Below are 22,932 nucleotides of genomic sequence, written 5' to 3'. Positions count from 1 at the left end.
ACATGTGGTCCATTGTTAAAATCATCTTGACTTTCTTCTAAATCTTCTCCACAGCAGATTGCCTGTTCAAACCACTTCCACGCCTTTCTAATATAACTTTTCTTAAAATGAATTTTTCTTGGACGTGCCAGGGTTCTTCGGAAACATTCGGTTAGTTTATAAATGACCAGTGGGTTTTCGCTTTTTATCATTTTAAATAATAACTCTTGTACTACATCATCATTTCCGCTCAGAAGTTGAAAGATATCCTGGCCGAGTTTTGTCTCCATGTCCTCAAAAAATATAAAATCTATATCTTTTACCGCTTCCCACAGTTTTGGACCAAGCTTCTTGTGGACGGGGTCGGTGTCCTTCATTTTATAAGCGCCATAACTTGATCTGTAACTTGATATATAAATTAGTCTCCAAAATATTCTTTCCACCATATTTTTTCTTTGAGCTTCGGTTCCCCGTTTAAATCCCATTTCATTTGCGTCCTTTAAAAACTGCTCTGGATCCATATCTGCCTGAGTGTAAGACTCACTCAGGCAATTTTCATCACTGTACAAATCTTCATTGGGAAAAAATGTCCTCCTGATCTTCTTTTTTGTAGTCGTAAACATTTTCTTTTTAGGAACCGGATCCTCCAAGTGGCGTTTGAATTTTCTTACAATAAATGCATGTCCTTCTGGGTAGTCTAGTAGTGCAATTAAATTAAGACCTGAAGCATAGTGGAACGCGTCCCTTGCAATGCTTTGAAAAATTCGTTCGCTCAGTTCTTCTGCTACATCTGAAAGTACGTCCACGTTTATTTCACCTGTTTTCCTTAGCAGTAAGGCCAAAAGTTTTTTGTGCTGTTCTACAAAGATTTCTCTGACGAGATGGATGGTGGGGCCGTCTGCCACTTTCTCTATTATTTTCCAAAGAAGCTCGCTGAGAAATTTCTTCTTCCTATAGTCTGGGGTGGTTTGTCCAGGATGAACTTTGTTAGAACACGTCTTTCTGAGTTTGCTCCAAAAGGAGACCTTGGGTCTCACATAAACGTCACTTTCGTTGCTCATCTTTATTCCGTCAGCTAAAGTCTCCAAATGAATTTTGTGTTGACTGACCGGAGACTCAACTGATCAGTTGGTGATGTCATGGACTATGACATCACAGAGGCATCCTTAGAAGGGCCTCCTGGCACTGACATCATTTGAAATCAGGCTGATGACATCATTGTCAGCAGCATGGCAACTGTTGCTGGGGTACTAATAGCTCACAGTGAGCATGCGCTATGAAAATAAATAATCTGTGGGCACTAAATACATTATTCCCACAAGTCTGAACTGGAAGTGACCTGCGCAGCTTCGCCAGAACAGGTTGGGCCAGGGAACCATTGGTCCCTCCACTTTACCCCCCTACACATTTTTATTAGTGTGAATGCTGTAGGCATTCATTCACACTATTGAGTTCCACTTTCCTGGTTGCTCCGTAAATTTCGCCTCGCTTCTTCTCCTGCATACTTTGTGCTATTTTCACCATTCAACTTTTATACTACTCAGCTTGCTCTCCTAATGCCGGCTATATCTCTTGACTCCTCCCTTCCTCATTTCCTTAGTGTAAAGCCCAGCGCACACGACACGATCTTAGAGCTGTCGGCCGATTGTCGGCCCATTTTCAAAACCTGACAGATCACACATTAGCCGACAGAAATCCTAGGTATAACGGTTCGATCGGGTTCGGTCCTGCCGTGTGGTGTCCAACAATGGGCACAAAATAATGGCTACAAGTCCAGTGAACTAATTTTAAAACCAGGTATTAATCAATGCTTTACTACAATCTACCTGCAATGCATGTGGCTAGTGTCAGCGTAAAGTCCTGACTGAATGAAAATCATCAGAACCTATTTACTTCACGTTAACGAAGAACAGCTGAAAAGTTACCGGTTTCGCTCCAACTCCTCCCCTTGTCATTTCTATATTCTTTGCATGTTGAATAAACATTAATGTTGTTTCCACATATCATCTCCAATGTCCTGCTGGATTTCGGGTTGCTCAGTGTCAGCTGTTTGGGATTCCCCTCCGTAATTTCCCCTCAGAAAACACGGAGGAGAATCCGCGCTTTCTGATTGGCTACCTGTCACATTCAACAGGCTGCGTTAAGATCCCAGTGGAGAAAAATCCCTGATTTAGATCAGAGCGGCAATGATGATCTACCGTAACACACCACACAATCTTAGAAAGACCAACATCTAAGATTGTTGTAAGGGGAAAAATAGGAGCAAAAAATCATGTAGTGTGAATTATTGCATCAGGTAGTCGATGTGCCCATCTTCTCTATTTAAATCTAATTATTACTGAAGGGCAACATAATATACACACTTCATAATCTGCAGTCTTTTGGTTGAATGCAGTATTTATTTACACTTTGGCTTTATGTTTAGTTTTTTTTCCAGTACATTTTTTATTAATGAGACTGAGAATCCATTTTATTTTTGTTTTTGGTTGTTTTGTTTATTTTGTTTACCAGTTCCAGTGTTTAGTGTTCTTTTGAAAATAAAGTGTATCTAACTTTGGCAAGAAATCGCATGGATTACTACATCATTTTCAGTGTAAAAAGGTCTTCAAACAATATTATCATTTATTGCAGTAATTTTTGAGACAATTAATCGTTCAGCAAAATTTGCTATCGTGACAGGCCTAGGTTCAAGCAATAGCTCCGTTAATTCTTTAGCAAGATGGAAACATCTTGCAGTGTTGGTGATAAATCTCACTCCTTTTTGTTGTGTTTTTGATTTTGATTTTTATCAAACAAGTCCATCAGTTTGTTGCCAGCCTTACATAACTGCCATTTAAAGGTATTTATTGCTGTTATAACCGTTTGAAAGTAACTGTCTACTCATCTCAGCCTCACCAGTGGCACTATAAAATAACAGCAGTTCATTGGAAAAAAATCACAGAGCAGCCAGCTGAAGCAGAAAGGCTTAGTAACTTTTTATGTAAGGTTGACTCCATTAGGCATCTTTATCTGCATCTAGCGTGTTGTTTATGATTGCAGCATTCTTCATTCATTTGTTCTGTTAATTATATATTTTTGCTTCTGTTTTCTGTGAATGCAGGAATTTCTGTTTGCAGTGTTTGTCTGTTTCATTTGCTTCTTTTTTGTATGTTTTGGCGTTTGCATAATTAACTTGTTTGCAGCTCGTTTTCAAATCAATCAATCAAGTTTATTTATAGCACATTTCAGCAATAAGGCATTTGCTGTGCATTTACACCTGTTTGCATTGTGTTTATACATCTTGGCCACCGTAGTACAATCAGTTATCTACCTTAATGGCAATATTAATATTGGATGTTAATATCGAGCCAAATTTTTATTTCAGAGCATCTCTCATGTATATTATGTATAGAAAGGGGTAAGATGTTCATGCCTGGTTAGCATGAAAATCTACATCATGGCAGCTTTTCTTCAGTTTTAATTATTAAATAACAAAAATTATATAATAAGCCTCTCAGCAGCTGAATTGTCAAGTGTCTGATTATTCCATAAGTTTTTAAACAGGCTGGTAATGAACCACAACATTTCACTTTTATCTCACTTCCACACGTGTGTTGGTTCCTCTGTTCAACTTTCCATTTTTAGCTTCTAGCTATTTGGCATCTCCGCATACAGTTGTAGTTCTTATGTTAAGCCTCTTTTGTTGCCTACTGCGTTAATAAAGATGCTTTGCTACAAAATTTGGTTCATTATTGTTCCATAGCTAAGATAAAAAAAGCTTTTTTTATGTGCAGTTTAAACAGATCCAATTTTCCAACTGTGATGGTAATTAGCTTTGGCTAATTAGCAACTGCAGGGATAGTATTTTTTCCCCTTTTAAAGTGTGAATGTTCTTGGAAGTGTGGCCCAGGGATGTCCAAAGTGTCTGTATCAATTTAGCTGAACATGTTCAGTGAGTGTCTGGTGAATGAAGTGTTGGATAATTAAAGTCAGTGGTGCATTTCCTTAAATGAGCTCCATTTCAAGCCTGAAACATTCACAGAGCTGTCTCTGTGAAGGTTCTGGTTGGCTCTAAAGATTAATTCCATCTTTCATCTCCCGTAGACTCACACCATTTTCTCCCTGCTGGGCCTCGACCACGCCTACGTCACCAGCATCGGCCGTCTCATCGGGGTGGTTTCCCTCAAGGAGGTAAGTCTGGTTTCTTCATATATAATCATTGCAGAATTGAATTCTGCTCATATCTGTGACATCCATTAGCACTGTCAGCGCGTTTGTTGTTTTTAAAAGTGTCTCATCAGCAGAGCTGTCGCTGTGCTAAACTAGAATACAGTTTCACAAAGGCGTTTCAGTCATCTTTAATGATTCCTCTTTTCTGCCTGTGATTTACTGTGGCAGACATAAGGCTCTTGCAAATTGCTGTCTCTTATCTATTGTCTCTGTCTGTCCTCTGCCCACGTCCCTCTCCTTACATATCTCCTGCCTCCCTAACAGCTCAAAAATCACTCTTTTTCAATTGGCCAGGAAGTAGAGAGAGGGTTGTTGCTAAGTGCAGGCACTGCTTTTAAAGCTGACATTTAAAGCTTTTTTGTGCTTTGTTCCGCCATCAGACAAAAAGTTCACAGCAGACAAAAGTTGTTCTCTTTTACAGACATTCCTATTATATCACAATATGTTTAGCACATATGATGAAGAAATATAACTAATTTTTATGCTTTTTTTCTTCCTTGTGTTGTTTCCAACCTAGAACAGGAAGACTGTTGTTTTTTTAACTGAAAAAGTTGTGTGAATCTGAAGCACATTGAAAACTGTTTCAAGTGTGAAAGTGTTTTTTTTTTGTTATATAACTACCTACCTGGTTTGAGTAAAAATCAATCAGAAACAAATTTTAGATGGAATAAGGATTTCTTACTTTAAATGATGATTAGCATAAATAAAGTGGATCCAATACTTTACTGTGTCTAATAAATGGGAAGCTAAAAAAGCTAAACCTAAATTTTTCTGCCCAATTGAAAGACTTGTACTTTGTCCTGCATTTCTGAATGAATTGTAGCTCAGTAGTGCATCAATCCATCCATATTTCCATTGTCCTCCTCAAATCCCAAGATCTGATTATAAGTGGTACAAGATTTTAGAGGGAAACCCACACACAATGTTTTCCCTAGCAGCAATATGCAGCTCATTCTTGTTCTCAGGCAAGGAGGTAAATATAGCCTATTATTATTATTTTAATTTTAATTTTTCTGGATTCCAATTTTCTACTCTAAGCATAGTTCTTAACCCAAAATGTCTGTATTGAGTGAATGAAAAATATTTCAACCAAATAGCCAAAGAATTCCAGATGTTAAAACTGTTATTCACCTTCCATAAATATAATAAAGTCCTGTTATATTTAATATTTTTGCAAGATATTTAAAACTCATTCTTTGTGCAAAACAGATAGTCTCACATATTTCATACTTAAAAGAAAGAAAAGTATTCCTATTGTGAAATCAAAATACATCAGAGTTTAACTTGACACAAAAAAGTGTCCCAAAGAAACCAACAGTAGAACTTAACCAACTGATGGATTGGACTGGGTATATTTCTGGTTTGCTTTTCCAACTTAGGATGAACATCAGCCAAAACATTATTCTGAACTGTCTTTTTTCGTTCCTTTCTTTTCTAAACTTGTCTTTATTCTTTTAGCTACGCAAAGCCATCGAGGGCTCTGTGACAGTAAAAGGCGTGAAGGTGCGTCCGCCTCTGGCCAGCTTCAGGGACAGTGGGACCAGCAGCAGCGAGACGGAAGCGACAGAGCTCCATAAGCTGTGGGACCGTCACAGGAACGTTTCGCTGCCAGGAGAACAACCCACGTCGGAGTCCGACGAGAAGTCCCAGTGAGGGAAAGCTGAGGACAAAAAGGAAGAAGAGGTGCAGGTGGGGGAAGAGGAGGTGGGTGATGCATTGAGATCTTTTAATCTCCAAAGCTACAAACTCCTCAGGGCTACAGATCATTATTTAAATATAGAAAGTTCTCCTATGCCATTCTCCCTTCTCTCCACATCTGCCACTCTACCTCCTCCAACACCACCTCCTCGGCTTCTTTACTCACCCAGTGCTTCTTCCAGGAGCCTTGCAGTGGCCCAGCCAGACACTCCACAGGAAGTGTCGGGCTCTCCATTTACCCTTGGGGTCCCACAGTGTATCGTGTTTGTCACCTCCAAAGCTGGGACTGAGTTTTTAAAAGGGGATTTTTTTTTGTAGACTTTATTTTTGTTTTTTTGCTTGTGTTTAGAGTTGGAATCAAGGTTTGAAGATGCAAAATATGTCAAGCAAGTCTTCCATATGAGTCCTGAAATTCAACCAGGAAGAATACTGTAATGTTTGTGTGTACTGGGAGTGTGAATGTATGAAAGGAGAAAAATATGTGCATGAAAAGAAGGGCAGCATAGACTATGTCATATAGGATTTTTATTTTACTGCCTTTAGAACAAATTTCAGTCTTTATTGTCCTCTGTGACGAGGTTCAGTCTTGATAAATCAGGAGGTCTGGAAGAATCAGTTTGTCCCACTACCAAGCACTGAACTGATAAAGGGACAGATGCTGAAGTAGTTTGTTGTTTATGTCTTTTCCTGTGCATGCTCACCCCTCTACTGCGAGTCCTAGCGATTAGGCCGAGTGCAGCCAGGCCTGTTGGCACCATAATGTACACTCCCTTTATTCTATAGCTCTGGCCTCAAGTGACGTGAGGCTGAAATGCACACAAACACTTTGCAGCAGTGCACTCTGATGGTGGATGTTCTCTGCTTATTTAAATCTGACTCTCAGAGTTTCTGAGAGGGTTAGGGAAGATGAGGAGGACCAGAAGGAGGAAGGACAGGAATCAAATGGTTTCTAGAAGAAAAAAAGCAGCTCTGGATGCTCATCAATCTGAATTTAATCGCTGTGTGAGCTGTTATTATATCATCTGAGACACTACACAAACCGCACTTATATAATGGTACAAGATGCTTATAAAATATTAATTGTCTGCTTAAAACCACTGACCGAAATCTATAACGAACCAACAGGGAGTGATTTAACTTGTTCAGTTGGACAAAATAACTAGAGTTTAGCTGCTGCATTATTGTTAGACTATTGTTAGCATGAATGTGTAACAGCACTGTGTTTTCTGATTCCTGACATGAAAGATAACACTAAATACCTTACAATTAATAATTCATGTCTTCCATAGTTCCTTGTGTTAAGAGGAAAAACATTTCTTCCAGTTTCTCCCTCCTGTCCTAAACATCCTAAACGCATGCTTTAGGACCAGGCTAAGATTTTTGCCACCATTCTGTTGCCTTATAAAAACACTCCCACCCTCCCAATGTCTTCAGTGGTTTTAAATAGATTTTTAGCATCTTTTCTTGTTTGGTTCTGCATAATAGGAAGTGTCTGCAGCGACAAAGCATGGCTTTGCATGAGAGAAAGCATGTGGCATTTATTTTATATGATCAAAACGCACCAAAAGCAACGCAGTCTATTGACCGGATGAATGATATCTTGGATTTGCCATCCTGTGCCTGTATTTTCTGCCATTCTGCTGCGTCTCCCTCTTATCCAGTAATCTTTATTCATTACCTGATTTATAACCAGGTATTGGGGTCTTTGTGGGCTCAGAAACTTACAGATTAATATATTTAATATCATTCTTGTAATCTGAAATCATGATTTTGTGTCTTAACCAATCTCCCTTGTTGACACGTCTCTCTTTTTGTTTCTGGGGAGAATTTTCATGTTTTGTATTTGTTACATTTTTGTCGCTTTTTTAATGATTTAAGAGCTATTTTTGTATATTTAACATGCTGTCTGAAACATTTCTACAGTCGAGATTTATTCGTGAAGTGCAAATACACTAACAGGGTGATGGCTTGCGATGTGTGTCTGACGGCAAACTGAAGAACCAGAATAATGAAGTTAAAGGAATGAACTTGCTCATTCCACAAGTGCCTCCTTCTCTTTTATCAGTGGGAATAAAACAGTGCTTCGCTCCTCATAGACATGTAGACCAGGCACTTCTCGCACTTATCCCAAAATATGTAAGTGGCTTGATGGTGTTTCATGGTAGTGTGGAGTCGCTGCCATGGCAACTGTGGTGTCTGCTCACCCCAGGGGGAGCTGAAAGCTCTCCTCTCATTTGGTTCTGTTCATTTGTTTGCGCCTTTTCATCGATTCTCATTGTTCTGCCGGGTCTTTTCACCTCGCCGCAGACATCTCATCTCATCTGCTGCAGAGAGAGGTCGCTTGCTCTTTATCAGCCTGCATTAATCACAAGTTGCACATTTTCTTTTTATTAATGCATCTGCTTGTGGGTAATTGATTTGTGCAATAACAGTAGTTCATCTCATTTTCTAGACCTGTTTTAATTGATGACATGAATGCAAGATAACCTTATTTTTGTAAAGAAATCTGAAAAGAGTAAAAAGATTTATGTATACAAGAAGAAGTAGCATGGTAAGGTCTTTGACTCTATGTAGAGGAAGGTTTCCCAGAAGCCTCTGGAAATTAAAATTCACATTGCAACTGTAATCTGCACTCTTGGTGTCTCAGTTGGGCTTTTTGGAAACCTTATCTGGAAGACTGTGTGGCGTAGCTGCTCCTCTCATCCGAGCCTCCCCAGGCACACAGGCAGTTTTATCATGCTTCCTTCCATCCTCTCCTTCAGTCAGTGGCTTTGATGAGCCCAGATCTTTTTTCCACTCCTTACGGGACTGTGCATTACAGCAAGCCATGAGGTCCAAACCAGAGCGAGAGAGAGGGGAGCAAAATCCCAGTTATTTTTCACATCGAAAATTAAAACATTGTTTTTTTGTACATCATGATGAATAAATATGATTTTAACAAACGAGTCTTTGTGTTGGAGTGTGTTTCCCGTCTGAGAGTCTCAGTCATCCTGCAGCTGCGCTCCTGTCCTCTGTCATCTTTAATTCCCCCTCCAGCGACAGCTGGAACGCACCTGGACTCCTGTTTTTTCTCTCATTCCCCGTGGTGCAAACGCAGCACTACTCAAACCTTTAGATTGTTTAGTTTGTCATAAATATTTTACTCTTCCAAATGTCAAAGGTTTTCTTTTTCTACACCCGACTATCGGCAGTTGAACCCTAAAATGAAAGATGTTCTGCATCAGATAATCAAGAAGTCAATCTTCATCTTGATTTATACACATTTTTGCATATTCTGCTCACACACCAAGAGAGTTTCTGTTTAAAACACACCTTTTTTTATTTGAAGGCTATAGATGATTTTCTATTTTCTTTCAGTGTAATTCCTGTCACAGTGATCAGTGACAGGAATTACCCTGTCAAATCACAGTTAGGTCTGGGTGGCCTTTCTCAACAAAGGTGTTAGTGCATCACTTTGTTTCTATAGGAAGGATTTTTGTGTACTGACCTCCAAGAGTCAGATTGGGAAATTACCTAGACTTTTCCATTTTTAAAGGATGATGGAGGTGAAACATTTTCTTATAGATTGATTTTCAGTAGCCTTCAGTCTTGCAATAATTCTGAAGAAACCTCTGTCTGGAGATTGTTGCAGTAAGACAAGTTTATGACTGTCATGAAATGCTCCATCTCAGGGCAGTAGCAACAATGTTTCACAGTAACAAGTCCTGGTGAGACCTTCAGTTGTTGGTAAGCACTGCTAATCTGCCTCATTTGCTCTTGTTGCTCCTCTTGAAAAAATCTGTGTGGCTGTATATTTAGAAAGTCAGGCAGAGATGGATTCAGAAATATCATTGCCCATGAAAAAAAGTCTACAAAAAGAACAAATCAGAACTAAAATAATAGTGTTGCTAGACCCCAGAGTATGAAGATGTCAAATAATCCTAGAAAGGATTAAACTTTTCTTTTCGCTATGGTGCCCAAGTTTGGGAGTTCCACCACAGGAATACTTCAATAATCCTCCTGAAAATCTGTTATGAAAATCATGACTGTCTAACTGACCTGCAGAGATCACAGATAACATCAGTAAGTAGCTGGTATGAACAAAAGAAAACCTGCTAGTTTGAAAGGAATATTCAGATTCTGTTTGTTTTGCTGTATTGATTTGTTTCCCATGGTTCCTTCCCACAGACAAGGTTTTGTTGAGCTAAATTCCTGTTAACTGTTAAAATCAAGTACAAGGTTCTGCCTGTTTGTCATCGATGTGAGTGTGGAGAATATTTTTTACAGTTTTTAAAGTCTCTGTTGTACCTTTAATCTAAAACCCTCTGAGTGTTGGGATGTTTATAGCAGGTCTGACCACTGTGTAACTGAGCTGAAAGTGAGAGATCTGAAGACATAGAGGAAGGAATCCTGTAAATGACACTTTATGTGATTTAGGATGTTTGAAGCAGTCGTAACACCATCTGTCCATGCTGGCAAAGTCTGCTTCAGGTAAGTGTTAAATAAAAGTTCTTGCTGCTGTGAGGAATTGATATGTAACTAAGCTGTTACAAGTTTACAATATAATAAAGTGTGTGTTTTCAGGTTTTATTTCAATTGAAAAGAAACCCAAGAATCAATTGTGGACAGTAACATCAAGTATGTAATAATGTTTAAGGACAAGAATGAACAAAAAGGCCAGTGCTACTAAAATCACCTCCACTCACTGGAATCAGTACTCATCTAAATGAAAGCTACGTTTGTCATCGAGAGGACACAAAGGTCAAAGGTGAGCCTCGCTGCTGTAGGTAGGGCCTCCCAGTGGCTCTGGTCCACTCGCCTCTGTGGTCCGTCGTACGGTCACCCACAGGGTCCCTTCAGGGCTCAGGGTCCCTCTGACTGACAGGGGATCCATGTCCTCTGGGAACAGGGATTTATGGGTGAAGGTGTTACTGATGCTCACATCATCCAGAACCTGAAGAAGGAAGACAGAACATCAGAAAAAGAGAAGCAAAGGAAAACAAAACATGATCCAGAAACATGAACTCTAGTTGGTCAAGAGAGGAGCAAGAGCGGAAAACAGACAAAAAACAAGGTGAGAGGTAAAGCATGTAGTTTTTAAATGTTCAGCACTTTTGTATGCACAGCAGCAAATTACATTTCCATCACTGCCTGATTAAGAAGGTCAACTTGAGTATTCATGGTCATCAGTGGTAACAAACTAAGTCAGATTGAGGAACTTTTTACATCTACTGTCTGTCACTGTTTAGTTTGTTCTACATGAGGAACTTTTCTGACTTCTGATAATTACCTGCAAAACCAATAAGGAAAGTGGAAAGAACAAATGGAACTGTGAAAAGCAGATTGAGAAAATGTATGGAAACAACTGGCAGGCCATGGCCAGAATGTTTAGAGTTGGTAAAGCTGTACATGAGAATTACACCCACACTGGAAGGGCTAACACCTTTTGAAAGGATTCACAAATGACCATACACATTACCTGTGTTCTCTCCAGATTTACAGAAAGCAGATGAGGAGCAGACATTGGAAGATTATATGATCAGGACTCTGAAACAGAAAGAGGTGTCGGATGCAAATTTACTGCCCCCTGTCTCTGCTCTCCCACAGGAAACCACTCCCATCAAGCCAGGAGACTGGGTCTACATTAAAGTCATCAAAAGAAAGAACTGGGCCAGCCCAGGGTGGGAGGAACCATTCCAAGTGCTGATAACTACACCAACCACAGTAAAGATTGCTGAGGGACCCAGCTGGATACATCTCTGTCACTGTAAGTTGCAGAGAGTGTTAGACCCCTAATTCAGAGTGGTGGGGAAGGCTGACTACAAAGGGGTCTGCTTATATTCATCTTGTCACCATGGACTGTCAGCACAATGCTAAGCAAAGTAAACAAACCTCAATAGCTGCAGCAAAAAAAGTCATCCCAGGGTCTCCATAACAACCATCATACAGCTTCTACATGAAAACCAGTTGCACAAGAAGACATTTTCATCATAAACATGTTTATGTTTGTTAAACTCCACTCCTTACTAGTAAACTGATCCAAACATAGAGCCAAATAGACACAGAAATGGTTCACCAGACACAAAGTCAACCTTCTTCCTTGGCCAAAGCAGTCTGAAGACTCGAATCCTACAGAAAACCTGTGGGGGGAGCTAGTGAGCAGGAACTGTAATAGAGAACTCAGGGCTCTGGAAGAAAGATGTGCAAAGCTGAATGGCTAAATATCCATATTCTATCCAGATAACAGAAAGGTATTGACAACGAACTGCTAATTATGTATCAACTGTGACTTGGTTAAAAAAAAATTTTAATAGTTGATTTGTTCCTGAAACTTAATTTAATGTAATCAAATCAAATTTATGATTTTCTATTTTTTTTTTTTTCGAGGATTTGCCTCTGCAATAAACAATGAATGTATTTTAAGGATTTCCCCACATCTTTAAAGAGACAAACACTTCTTTGAATCTGTGCCTTCTGGCAGCAGGCAGGCTGTATGAAAGATGCACAAATTTATCACGAATCTCCTCCAGTAGAGAGGACGGAGGTCGGTTTCTATTACTCCGATATTCCGCCAGAACAAGGATGTGCTTTAAGCAGCTCCCGGGGCTGTGGATCATTGATCTGAATAAATCGAAGGGACCGTGCGGTATTTTGATCAAACGGGCCTCCAACTAAAATGGACACATTTGTAAATAACCTCGTTCTTCTGACTGACGTCTGCAGCTGTGAAGTAAAATTAGTCATCTTGATTTTGATGTCAGTTGAGCTCCTGGCGCTGAGAGGCGCCTCTTCTTTACGTGTAGTTTCTGTTGTCGTGGAAACCGCAGGAAGGGAGACCTCGACTCGGCCGTGACGCCATCTCCTCCTCTTTTTCTATGTTTTTCCCTCCTGTCTTTTGCACTTTTTGGCTATCAACCCCACTGGGTGTAGCTATAAGGCGGTAGAGTGATCCTATCACACATGCAGAGCAGCAAACAGGTGGCTGCTGTCCGCTCCCAGGCTGCATTGAGACGTGAGAGTGCCGGAGCTGCTGCTCGGTCTGGGTGTCTGAGACTGATGGACACGTCCTTACGCACTCCGTGACAAGGAGACGCGAAGAAAGGGTGTCACAATCTCCATCATGGGTGTGATCAGTTTGGATTAAAAGGTTGTAGGCAATTAAAGGTCGCAGGAAAATTAGAGCGAAAACAACGTCTGTGTTTATTATGAGATAGGAGCAATGGATCGATGATGTGGGTCGAGTCTGATGTTTCTTTTCACGCGTGGAAGACAGGCGTTTCAGTCTGGGTCTGGGTGACACAGACAAAGGTCCACGGAGAAACTGAGAGCAAACTGGGGGCTTGTCTCCTGGCAACCTTCAAACCAGTAGCTGCATAAATTATGACACAATTATGATATTTTAAAGGTACTTAACTTAAACTCCGTTCCTAGTCATATAAGAGTCTCCGAGGATTTTGCGACAACGCAGGAGCAAAGAAAGAAGAAGAAGCGTGGTCCTACCTTGAATAGGGTGACCAAACGTCCGTATTTCCCGGGACATGTCCGTATTTCACGTCCTGTCCCGGGTTTTTTTTTAGAAAGTGAGGAAATGTCCTGCTTTTTTAAATTTCCTTCATTGGACCATTAAATTTACAGGCACTAGGGCACTGCGCACGGCGCTGCGTGTCACGTAATCCCTGAGCCGCGTCAGTGCGGGCAGCCCTGTTCTTAATCAGAAGACAGATAGCGTGGCTGTCAGTACGCCAACAACATGCCAAAGCGCAAATGTATGGAGTTTCCCCGCTTTTAGAGCCCCCTCTCCCACCCCCGCTCCAAGGTGTTCTGGTCCCCCCCCCCCCCCCCCCCCCCCCGATTGTCCTGGTTTTCCCAAAGTAAAATATGGTCACCCTAACCTTGAAGCTAAACTGGGTCAGCGCGGTCAGAACCATGGTGTCTGGATGCGCCTTTCACGAGCCTAACAGCCGTTTAAACAGTGCATCCATCCATGGTGTCAGCAGCTCCTCAGTGTGTATGCTTCTCACTAGCGTGCTCCCCTAACAGCGTCTCGCAGCATCGCGATGCTTAGGCTGCAGAATCCCAGCCCCTCGATGCTCACCCATGCACCGCAACCGTAAAAGCGCAAACCCTCTTCACGCACACGCATACCTACACGCCCACGCGCACACACAAACACACACACACACGCACTGGTTCTTCGTATTGTGCTGTATCCAAATACATTAATGGAAAGTTGAGTGGGAGAGAAAGTGTAGTTAGCACACATATGGAAATACGCGTTTAAACTACAGAATAAAGTCTAATCCATACACGGTGTTTTACGGTACAAGAGTTGTTTTGGTGTCACTGAAGCCGAAAACCGCAATCGGACAACCAGTATAAATAAAAGGTAAATTAAATAATAAATATTTAAACAGAGAGGTATATTTCAAATACATTAATGGAAAGTTGAGTGGAAGAAAAAGTGTAGTGCCAACAAGAGCGAGCACAATCCTCTGGTGCGGAATGCAACTAGAGTAAGAGCTTCAAGAGATAACCATGACATATTCAGGACCATGACTGTTGCATTCTTTGTGTTACGACACTTCTGAAGAAAAAAACAACTTGACAATCGCTTTGAGACCCCAACTCATATTAATCATTTGTATAAATCAAAAGCAGCAAAAGAAATACAAAAAAAGAAAACGAAAAGATAAAACAGGCTTCCTCCATCGTGCTTTTTTTAATTCTAGGAGAGCAAGTTAAAGCACTTCTTACCAACAGGCGCTTTGGAGCTGATGCAGCCCATTCTCGCTCCCGCAACCATCCACGTGTAAAGAGACGCAGAGCGTACCTCGCAGATGGAAAGCCTCCGTCCCTGTCCTCCGCTGGGTACCGCCGCTGTGCTCACACCCCCGGACTGAAGCCTGTCAGACTGGAGGGGGGGTCTGGCCATCACTTCTGCTCAGCGCGGCAGCTAGTTTCTTCTAAATCCATACACACAAAGTTTTCTGCGACTCTTCTAAAAGCCGAGACGGGATTGGCTGGAGTCACATGAGGGTGGAGTTGTGGGTGCACGCAGAGGAGGAGCTGGTTCTTTTAGGATTGCATTTCCTGTCCTTGTTTACACCAGCTGACATCATAACAAAGGAGAGCTGTGTTTCAGCAACTCTGATGTAGATAAGAGGAAAGCAGATGTCATCAAATCCAGACACTGATCATTTCTACATTGAGATCAACAGACTATAAGAGATTGACTTTTCTTGTCAATCTCTAATGGAGGACCAAAACTGACATAATAAGAAATAAAAGCATAAATATATATTTAGTTTTTCCTTGTCCTTACACATGAGTTTCCGTCAAGAAATGATACATTTTCTTTTTCATTTCCTCTAAATATGCGGTTTTTTTTCAAGAAAAGTAGATATTTTGTTTTGTCTTTTCCTTTCTGTCTGCAACTCAGCCTCGTTAAAACGTAAAGCACTGAGTGTTGCAAAATTCTCATCTTGATTTAATCTGATGATCAGTTTGAGTTTCAACAGGCTGTGGATCAGTCGATGTGGGCTCAGGGGTCGGGGTTGTCCTGGCATGCATTTCCATCTGCAAAAGTCGAAACTGTTGTTGCAAACACTCGAAGCGCTGTTCTTGTTGTGCAGAAACCTCTCTCTGCTTTTTCTCCTGACCTTCCTGTTGTTCCATGAACGCCTGAAGAATTCCAGCAATAGGAGCAAGAGGGGACCAGAGTTGGCTCTCTGGTCTCCTCATGCTCAGTGTCTCCAGCTGCTGCTGAAGCTCCTCGTTCCATTTCCTCCCTCTCTGACTGCTGAGAAGCCTCTTTGGTCTCAACCTGGTTTCCTTTTCTTGGGCACACACCATTCTGCATGGCTCAAAAATTTGTTGAATGAACAATTACTCACAAAAAGCAGAAAAAAGAAAAAGAAAAGTCCTTCCTCCTCAACTCAAAATCCTCACTTCTGACACCACATATGATGGACAGAGCTAAAAACAGGAGGAGTCACAGGATATTTTAGAAAAATAGTTTTTGTTTTTATTTTAACCCAAAGATTATAAGTGACAAAAAGATGAACTGAGCTCATATTTACTTAAATACAAAAGTATATACAAAACTTATCTAGACAAAGAAACTACAAATTCCCCCTGCCAGCAGGAACTAGTGGTGCAGACCAATCAGCATTTAAGCCTGCTGAGCCCTGGCCCCATCTTTTGTCTGCCAACTCCAAAGCAGGTAAGTCCTGGCAAAAAATAAACTAAGAGTTAATCTTAAGCAAACAAAATAAACTTTAAGTTGATATAAATACATATGTTAACTAAATGTGCGTGCTAACAAATAGAACAAATGTATCCAAATCAACTAATAAATGCTTTATTGAATCTAAAGTGTTGCGTTTGTAGAAAAAAAGTAAATTGTGCATAAAAAAAAGCTACCGACATAGTAGTGTGGCCCTGGGTTTGGCCATCACAAGAAATGAAGCACACACTCTCTAAAATGTGCAAAATTTCATTCAGCTCCTCTTTCTTGCAGAGGCTCCTGCAGGCAAAGTCAAAACAGAAGAAATATGGATAGCGACACCTAAACTGGACACAGATATAACGTGTCAGTGGTGTGAAGCTAAAGCTTTAAAAGTAATCTAAGGTGATTTTAAAGTGTCACTGTGGGCGTGTTTCTACCACAGAACTCTTTTTCCGTGAATCAGGCTGTTTCTGTGAGTGCCTGAGGTTGGCTTAGAATCTTTGTTTAACTTGGGATGCATGTTTTTCAGAAAACCAGAATTCTTCAAAAAATGCCACCCATGCTCGTAAAAAACAAACGCCTCAGAAAGTCCTTCTTGTTGTGATGCAACTTTGCAGTACTGGGAATTGCAAACCAATTCCCCGTACTGCTGGTGGTGCTGACATGAACAATCACTGCAAATTTAGTGGAAGTATTCATATGCAAAAAAACTTCAATAAGTCTCCAACTGCAGCATGCAGATAGCGTGAGGGTTCTCATTGCACCACATTTTGAAGGATTAAGCCATTGATATTTGAATTTTTCAAAGCAAGAAATAAATTAGCATTTTTATCCTGTGCTACAAGTTTGATCCTTTTTGATCATAAGTATAATTTATAAATGCATTATTTGGGGGTCAATATCATCAGTTTTGTTAAAGTGTGTTACAAATTGTTTTATTTTAGGTTGAAATTATTGCAGCATTCTCTTTTGATTACATACTGACTTACCAACACAAGGAATATTTTTATCTATAATACATAATGTCTCTCTTTGACTATATAACATTTTATCTTGGAAATGACAGCCTGTGTTTGAATGAGATTACATGTATAAATAAAATGTAAAATAACAATGAAATAGCTTCTAAATTAGTTACATTTGCAAATACATTGTTTTTAATGACTGGGCTGGTTGGTCCTGTGTTATAAACCAGGCAAGTCCAGATGAAACAGCAATACAACAGAAACCATACTGTGACCCACAAGAGTTTGAGCAAATAAAATCTGTTCTCAATCCATGTTCACACATTTGCAAAACCTTTACATGTGGTACACACTGTTAGCAATGCACAATTGTACACATTGAATCTAAAGCAGGAAATCCTTCATATGAATGTGTCATTGTATGTGAACAACATCTTCAGCAAAACTCAACTGATGGAAAATATTTCTATGTAGACAAGCAGGCATAAAGTTTGCTTGGCAGCTGGATAGAGCTGCTGTTTTACACATACAGTGGAAAGGCGAATAGTTTATTTTATGTGATCTTTTTTTTAATGGAACAATTCACAAACATCTCATATGATGCAAAAGAGTTAATCAAGATGGTAAGCTTTGATAACAATGTTTTTATGATATGTACATTTTCTGAGTTGCTTCTCTAAAATGTAGCTATGTTGTGCATGTAGGTGTCAAAAAGTTCAAGTTTTCTGCAATGAGCTGATAAATGGTTTCCTCTATGCATGTGTTGAGTGACAATATCTGGAGCCTAATTCACTTTGCTGAACATAGAGACATGGAGAGGCTCCAATAGTAACTCAAATAAAACAAACTGTTCTTCTTTTAACACTTTTCTCAGATATCCTGACCCGTCTCCCAACCCCCCGAATAAATATGTCACACTTCTTTTTAAAATTTAGACATCATCTTGCCAACAAATCTGATATGGATTTTGATAAATCATTATGCTGACCCAATGCAAATGAGTGTTTGTGGGGCAGAGAGAGATGTTGTGAGAGATAAAAATGTTTTATTTGTTTGTGTAATGGTCATCTATCCATTTTTGTTACCATAAAAATTGTCAAAATCACCATGTTCAAGCTGTTTTTTGATAAGTTACATTTATTTTTTTGCGGCTGGAAATTCCTTTTCAAGCCTCTATGGTTCTCTGTTGGAGCTATTTATTCTTTATTTCTTTATCCATTTGAATTTTGTTAGTTTATTTTTAAATTTCTATTTTTTATTTCTATTTCGCTAAAAATGCCTGCTGTAAAGAGCAAAGAGGATGGCACTCAGATGTCACAAAAGAAAATAAACATCAAATTCACACAAAAGGGTTTGGAGTTTTATATAAAAACATGTCAAGAAAAACGAAGTTTAAAGTGTAAACAAGCTTCAATATTTGTGGAGAAAATCTCTGCATTAATGACGTCACAAGAAAATGTTAAGAAAGTGTCTTCTGACTTTGTCAAGTTTATTAAGTGCTATCAAGATGCAACCGATTTACATGAATCCTTTTTAAGTTTGCCATTGCCAGAAGAAGTGAAAAGGCAAGCAGTGTATTTTCAGTCCAATGTGACGACATTCTCTGATTTTATGGATATTGTATAAAGGTTTGGTTGCATGAAGCAGGAGATCCATGTACTGAATAGAAAAATAATATTGATGATCAAGTTGTTGCAGATCTAAATGAAGCCTGTTTAAGCCTGTCATCAGACTTAAACAAAGGCAGAAACAACTTCAAATAGATCAGATGAGAGTAAAAGTTGATTCTTCAACTCAAGCAACACAGCAAACGCAATTTCAATCTCCCTCTTTGAGAACTGACAGAATGATATTGTGAACATCAGGCAAAGACAAAATGGCACCACTGCCATTTTGGGAACTTATCGTCTGTTCTCCCATCCAGAAATATCCCTGTGTTTGATGGGGACACCCTGCAGTACAGATCATTTATGAATGCCTTTGAGAACGGAGTGGAAGCTAAAACTGACAACGGAAACGACTGTTTGCTGTTCACTAGGAGGCAGCCTAAAGATCTGGTGTGTAGTTGTCAGCACTTACCTCCTGAGCAAGGTTATTCCAAAGCCAAACATCTTCTTGAAGAACATTTTGGAAATTAAAATAAAATTGCTTCTGCATATATGGAGAAGATTATGAGTTGGACACCAATAAAAGGGGATGATGTGAAAAGTCTTCAATCATTCTCTCTTTTCCTTCAAGGATGTTTAAATCTAACACAATAAATTGTTTACATGAAAGAATTGGATTTACCTTCAAATATGAGAACGATCGTCCTGAAACTCTTCAGAACAAACCCAACAGACAACAAGGTCTCATGTCAACGTCTTAACTGCAACCACTCAGACATGTGGGCATATTGGGACCGGTCATGATGACGACACTGTTTTTTCTGTTGTTGCAGTTAAAGTTAAAAGTCAAAAGAGCAACAAAGTTGTACAAGCTTATGCATTTATTGATCCAAGAAGTTCAGGTATGTTCTGTACAGAAACTCTGGCAAAACATCTGAACTTAAAGGGAAAAGGACAAATATTATGCTGAGAACAATGAGCCTCAATAAAAATTATCCAGAAAATCAAAAGAAAGAACTGAAAAAGCAGATGGAAAGATTCAAGACCACTCTGAAGAAAGAAAATCTGACTCCTGAAGACTTGGCCAAGGCAGAACTATCTATTATTCAGTTTGCACAACAACAGAAATTCACAACTGAAATGGCTTTAATCACCAGTGGCCTTAAAGCAGTCTCCAAGAGAAGTTCTCTATACAAGCTTGACCCAGTATTGCTTGCTGGGGTCCTCAGAGTGGGTGGCAGGTTGAATAAAACAACCATACCTGTCGAAGCAAAGGATCCTGTAATTTTGGCAAAGGATATATATGTCTACACTGATTTTACGCCATATTCATCAACAGTTGGGACATGCAGGACAATCTTATATGCTGTCAAGATTAAGACAAAAATACTGAATAATAAATGCTAATTCAGCTGCCGGAAAAATCATCTCTCATTGTGCCATTTACAGACGTAACAGAGGAAAGTTTGTTGAACAAAAGATGGCAAACCTGCCAGAAGAAAGAGTTATGCCAGCCACTGCTCCTGTCACAAACGCTGGAGTGGATTACTTTGGTCCTGTAAGAGTTAAGAGGACAAAGTCTCCTGAAAAGGTATGGAGTTCTGTTCACTTGTTTCACCAGCCGTGCAGTACATCTGGAAATTGCATACACCCTTGATACATATTCCTGTATAAATGCAGTCCGCAGGTTCATCTGTAGAAGAGGCCCAGTTTCCACCATCAGATCTGATAATGCCACAAATTTTGTTAGTGCAAATCGAGAGCTGAAAGAGAGTTTGGCTGAACTGAACCATGCTAAAATTCAAAATGCTTTTGTGCAGGATGGAATCAAATGGAACTTGAAACGTCCCTGCAGCCTCTCACCAAGGTGGAGTTTGGGAGCGTCGGATTCATTCCATGAGAAGTATTTTAGTCTCAGTTCTTAAAGAACAAGTTTTGGATGATGTTTTCAAACAATCTTTTGCGAAGTTGAAGCCATATTAAACGACAAACCCATTACCAAAGTTTCAGAAGACTCAAATGATCTTGAGGCACTCACATCCAACCATTTGTTGTTGCTGAAAAACATCCCAGTTTTGCCACCAGGACTGTTCAGCCAAAAAAAATCTTTATGTCAGGAAAAGGTGGAAACAAGTGCAATACATGGCAGAGCTGTTCTGGGAAAGATGGCTTTCTGAGTACTTACCTCTGATGCAGGAAAGACAAAAATGGACAAAAACTAAAAGATGTGTCATTCCTGGAGATGTTGTCTTAATTGCAGACTCTACAGCGCCAAGAGGATCATGGATGATGACTAAAGTCTTGAGTGTAAACCAAGATGCAAAAGGCTTGGTGCGTTCTGTGCAATTACAAACAAAGACCAGTGTTTTGGAAAGACCTGTGACCTGTTGCTACTGGAAGCATCACCCTGGGGGAATTAAGGACATGTTTGAGGGAATAGCTTCTTTTCCTTTTTAAAGTAATTGTGACAGTATTCACAATTAGGGGCCGGAATGTTGGAGTTATTTATTCTTTATCAATTTGAATTTTGTTAGTGTATTCTTAAATTTTTATTTTTTGTATTACTTACAGAGTTTATTTGCAGGTTAATAATTGTTGATTCTATTTATTTTTTGTTTTCTTATTTTAAGAATATTATATTATAATATACAGTATAACTGTTATATTGTTTTCAGGTACTTCTTAATAAATTAGGAAAAAAATAATTAAGAATTAGGGGGGGGGGAAACTTGAAACCAATGAAATATCAAACACAAACAGCTAATTAACAAATTCAATATCTGTTTAGAAAAAACCCAAAAAGCATCTTTGTACAAGATTACAAAAACTGAAAGCAAGAAGTCATAAAACGCGAAGCACTTCCTTTCATAGGGTTTTTAAACCTACTCTGCATAATCAGTGGTAACTGCAGTATAAAGACATAATTAACAGTGAGCCAACAATAGTGAACCGACAGCCAGGCTCGTAGGACTCTAACATCCTCTAACATGGAGCAAGTGGCACATTATCATTTTTATTTCTTTGTTATCATGACTCGCTAGAAGAGCACCCAGCTGTTCATCTGTCCTTACAGAAGGGAGTGCAGAAGCTGTACAGAGACAGCCAGCAGTAAATCATCCATGTGAATCAGATGGAGCTGACACCTCCAGATGTGTTTGTTCTGTCAGTTCAGCTTTGTGTCTGAACAGAAAGACACAGAAATTAAAGTATTTTTCTTTTTTGCATACAGTAAACCCTGTTTAGTCACCAACATGGAAATATTTGTCTGCAGTCAGACTGCGGCTTGTTTCAGGGTATTTAAGATAACATAAATTAGAATCAAATCAAACTACAAGATAACTCAAAACAACTCAAGATCCTAACACAGATCTTATAGCTGCTGTTTTGTCCACTTTTCAATTATGCACATTTTATTGTTGGTATCTTTCCTACAATCCCAATGAAATGCATTAGGTTTAAGATTGTAACATGACAAAATAAAAGTTCAAGTGGTCTGAGTGCTTCTTTTAACATCAGACAAGGTGCCTGACGCTTGGTGGCCACCTTCTTTTTTATTTTAATGGCCATTTTAAAACAATGGTCATGATAAAAAAAAGGACTGAAATCAGTTTTCCATCTTGTAGTACTGTAGCCACCATGACCCTGGTCTGGGTAACTGATGGAAAATGGCTGGTTGGCTGATCTTGAGGCTGTGTATTTGTGTTTATCTCATACCTCCAGTCATTTTCCACTGCAAATTAGAAGCTTCTTGGAATCCTGGTTTAACCTTGAAACAGCTGCTCTAATAGAGGAAGGCTTGTTATTCCAACAAAATGCCTAGTATAGCACTATTTGAGTGTATAACTAAAGATTTTCTGATGTTACAGAGGATGCTTACAGCCTCAGTGTCTTTACCCATTAATTGCCTGGGTTCAAAGTTCAGCAACCAAATCTAAAAAACAGCAACATAAAAACAACAACCACAACAGCAACATCATCCATACAAAAAGCTTTTTATTTGATAAAAGCAATATTACATTTTTAAGTTAAGGCCAGAGGTAAAATCTCAATAAGATCGACTTTCTTGAAATTACTTGACCACATGTTGGTGAACTTGTGGCATATATTGTAGAGCGAGCTGGCATGCAAGCGTTTAAACATTACATGATTGATTTCTTAAGGACTTTAAGCCACAAACGCTGTCACTTTCAAACATGCATTGCACAAAGCAGTCAGTCTGATCATTAACACAATAACACACACATTTTTTAACAATCTATAAAGCCCG

The 22,932-nt window shown here is 39.5% G+C and overlaps 2 protein-coding genes across 12 annotated transcripts in view; one reads left to right on the top strand and one right to left on the bottom strand.

Annotated features, from left to right (window-relative positions):
• Positions 1–8,831, top strand: part of LOC111611959 (chloride channel protein 2-like) — a 118,608-nt gene extending 109,777 nt beyond the window's left edge. For all 9 annotated transcript variants that reach the window (XM_023351110.1, XM_023351109.1, XM_023351113.1 and 6 more), the window contains 2 exons: positions 4,063–4,149; positions 5,647–8,831. In XM_023351110.1, coding sequence (XP_023206878.1) covers positions 4,063–4,149; positions 5,647–5,841 — 282 coding nt within the window. In that variant the 3' untranslated portion in view covers positions 5,842–8,831. The remainder of the gene's footprint in view (positions 1–4,062; positions 4,150–5,646) is intronic.
• Positions 8,832–9,502: 671 nt separating this feature from the next.
• LOC111611960 (heat shock protein beta-7-like) lies at positions 9,503–14,862 on the bottom strand. 3 transcript variants are annotated; one of them, XR_002754319.1, is made up of 2 exons: positions 14,620–14,858; positions 9,503–10,819 (listed from the first exon to the last, which is right to left on the bottom strand). XR_002754319.1 is itself a non-coding variant. In XM_023351118.1 (2 exons), exons 1-2 carry the CDS (start codon positions 14,795–14,797, stop codon positions 10,628–10,630), a joined length of 294 nt encoding a protein of 97 aa, XP_023206886.1. In that variant the 5' UTR covers positions 14,798–14,862; the 3' UTR covers positions 9,503–10,627. The 3 variants fall into 3 exon arrangements, 2 of the variants coding, with proteins under 2 accessions (XP_023206886.1, XP_023206887.1); XM_023351118.1 differs by having other exon boundaries at positions 14,696–14,862; XM_023351119.1 differs by lacking the exon at positions 14,620–14,858 and adding an exon at positions 13,758–14,571.
• Positions 14,863–22,932: the final 8,070 nt, after the last annotated feature.

The sequence above is a fragment of the Xiphophorus maculatus genome, chromosome 18 (assembly GCF_002775205.1).
Source record: "Xiphophorus maculatus strain JP 163 A chromosome 18, X_maculatus-5.0-male, whole genome shotgun sequence".
Classification (NCBI taxonomy): Eukaryota; Metazoa; Chordata; class Actinopteri; order Cyprinodontiformes; family Poeciliidae; genus Xiphophorus; species Xiphophorus maculatus.
Note: the sequence above shows the minus strand (reverse complement) of the source record. Positions and strands in the feature narration are given on the sequence as shown.

Excerpts from the sequence above, each read along its gene's own strand:
- LOC111611960 (XM_023351118.1), bottom strand. The coding sequence starts at position 14,797 with ATGGCCAGACCCCCCCTCCAGTCTGACAGGCTTCAGTCCGGGGGTGTG. Across the intron at positions 10,820-14,695 it reads GGAGGCTTTCCATCTGCGAG|GTTCTGGATGATGTGAGCAT; the intron begins GTACGCTCTGCG and ends TTCCTTCTTCAG.